This window comes from Cucurbita moschata, unplaced genomic scaffold (genome assembly GCF_002738365.1).
Source record: "Cucurbita moschata cultivar Rifu unplaced genomic scaffold, Cmos_1.0 Cmo_Scf00001, whole genome shotgun sequence".
In the NCBI taxonomy this organism is placed as follows: domain Eukaryota; kingdom Viridiplantae; phylum Streptophyta; class Magnoliopsida; order Cucurbitales; family Cucurbitaceae; genus Cucurbita; species Cucurbita moschata.
Window position 1 is genome coordinate 5,539,037 of NW_019268517.1, and position 2,478 is coordinate 5,541,514.

At 39.6% G+C, this 2,478-nt stretch overlaps 1 protein-coding gene across 1 annotated transcript; it reads right to left on the reverse strand.

Moving 5' to 3' along the window:
• Positions 1–1,262: 1,262 nt before the first annotated feature.
• On the reverse strand, positions 1,263–1,988 carry LOC111449877 (14 kDa proline-rich protein DC2.15-like). The gene has a single exon (XM_023089972.1). It carries the CDS (start codon positions 1,866–1,868, stop codon positions 1,458–1,460), a length of 411 nt encoding a protein of 136 aa, XP_022945740.1. The 5' UTR covers positions 1,869–1,988; the 3' UTR covers positions 1,263–1,457.
• Between the last annotated feature and the right edge of the window lie 490 nt (positions 1,989–2,478).

The window sequence follows — 2,478 nt, forward strand, 5'->3', positions numbered from 1 at the left end:
TCTAACATTATCTATTTTCTTCTTTATGTTGATGACATTATTGTTACCGGCAACAACTCATCTCTTATTGACAGCTTTACTCGCAATCTTCATTATGAGTTTGCTACCAAAGATTTGGGTTCTCTCAGTTACTTTCTTGGTCTTGAAGCTTCACCCACTCCTGATGGTCTCTTTATTAGTCAGTTAAAATATGCTCGAGATATTCTTACTCGTGCTCAGTTGCTCGATAGCAAACCAGTTCACACTCCCATGGTTGTTTCTCAACACCTGACTGTTGATGGTTCTCCTTTCTCTGATCCTACTCTCTACAGATCTCTTGTTGGCGCCCTTCAGTACTTGACTATTACGCGTCCAGATATTGCCTATGCTGTCAATTCTGTCAGTCAATTCTTGCATGCCCCTACTGCAGATCACTTTCTTGCTGTCAAACGTATTATTCGCTATGTCAAAGGAACACTCCACTTTGGTCTTACCTTTCGTCCATCCACTGTTCCTAGTACGCTAGTCGCTTATTCGGATGCTGCTGGGCTGGTTGTCCCGATACTCGTCGTTCTACATCCGGCTATTCTATTTATCTTGGTAACAATCTGGTTTCTTGGAGTGCCAAAAAGCAACCTACTGTCTCACGCTCCAGCTGTGAATCTGAGTATCGTGCTCTTGCCACAACCGCTGCTGAACTTCTTTGGGTTACGCATCTTTTGCATGACCTCAAGGTCCCTATTTCAAAGCAGCCCTTACTCTTATGTGACAACAAAAGTGCTATTTTTTTGAGCTCTAATCCCGTTTCTCACAAGCGGGCCAAACATGTTGAACTAGATTATCATTTCCTTCGAGAACTTGTTATCGCTGGCAAACTTCGCACACAATATGTACCCTCTCATCTCCAAGTTGCTGACATCTTCACAAAGAGTATTTCTCGACCTCTCTTTGAATTTTTCAGATCCAAGCTTTACGTTCGTTCAAATCCGACGCTCAGCTTGCGGGGGGGTGTTAAGGATAGTTGACCGTTCACTATAAGGCAAATATCTAGATATTTGCCTTACATTACGGGTTACCATATTTGCCCTCTTATTAATGGCAAATATATTGCATTCATTTATTATTCTTTCCTTTCATTACTATTTCCATAATATTTGTAATTTACCATATTTCTGTATCCTGAAAATGATTATAAATAAGAGAACTCTCACCCCCATTTAGGTATGGTGGATTCAGCAAACATTCACACAAATTTGTAATAAGACACAAGAGAACAGACAAACAACGTTGTTTATTTGCAAAAACTACGTACCATTATGTTACATTGCATTGTAATGAAACTATAAAAAGATGGTGGAATTCTGAGAAGATTTCCAAACCCATCATAACACGACGTACGACCAAACTGATTATTTAAACACGACATTGAAATGGAAAATTGAAGAAGAAACCAGAAAAGGAAATGAAAGGATTTGGTTTCAAGCAGGGCATTGGAAGCCAGACGGAACCTTCTTTCCACAGTAGTTCAAAAGCAAGCTGAGGGAAACTGAGAGGTCAATCTGGAGACCCAAGGCTTTGGTCTTCACCGCAGTGCAAAGGCACACAGCAGCTTCCAAGTCAACAAGGCCTTGGATTAGGGTGCAACATGGGGATTTTGGTGGTGAACCGATCACTACGTGCACTAGACCGTCTAGCAAGTAGGCGCAAACGCCGAGCTTTAGGGTGTCCTTGGGGCACTTGAGGAGTGATGGTGGCTGCCATGAAGGGGTGGGCTTGTGGGGCTTGGGTGGCGGCGGTGGGCAAGGGACATACGTGGAGCTGACTATAGTGAAGAAGAGGAGGTTGACGAGGAGGAGGAGGGCAATGGGTGAAGAGAGCTTGGAAGCCATTGGTGGAGAGATATTGAAGGGTTTGTAGGTTTGTGCGATGGCTTGTGAAGAATTATGAGAAGGGTTAGGGTTTTTATAGATTGGGTTTGGGAATTTGTTGTATTTTAACACAAAAATTCCTTATAAATTGCTAGATACTAAACACAAAACTTTTTCATTTACTTTATTAAGTTTTGAGGAATTGATTTGAGAGAGATGAGTTTTCAATTAGTTTGTCGATATCAAATATGTTTAAAAGAAATTACTGTGGTATGTATGGTTGGAAAATAATATATGATAGAAGCCTTCAAGACAAGTGGGTAATAGATGATAATCTAGAAATTATTTTTATCACAACAATGGGTAACAAATTATTTTTAGACAAGTGGGAAAATAATTATTTTACTGTGGTTGTCATGGCTTTCTAACACTGCATGGGTAAAAAATTTTGATTTATTAACTTATTTGATTCGGTTTGGTGTTTCTTGTATTTTATTTTTTATTCACTCATTCCCATTAAGGTTTAGCTTCTCCTTTAGTCTCAAGTTAATGTTTTATGTAACGATCCTAAATTTCAACATACTCAAAGTCGCTACTAAATCTCATGCTAGTCTCTTAAATGCAGAATATA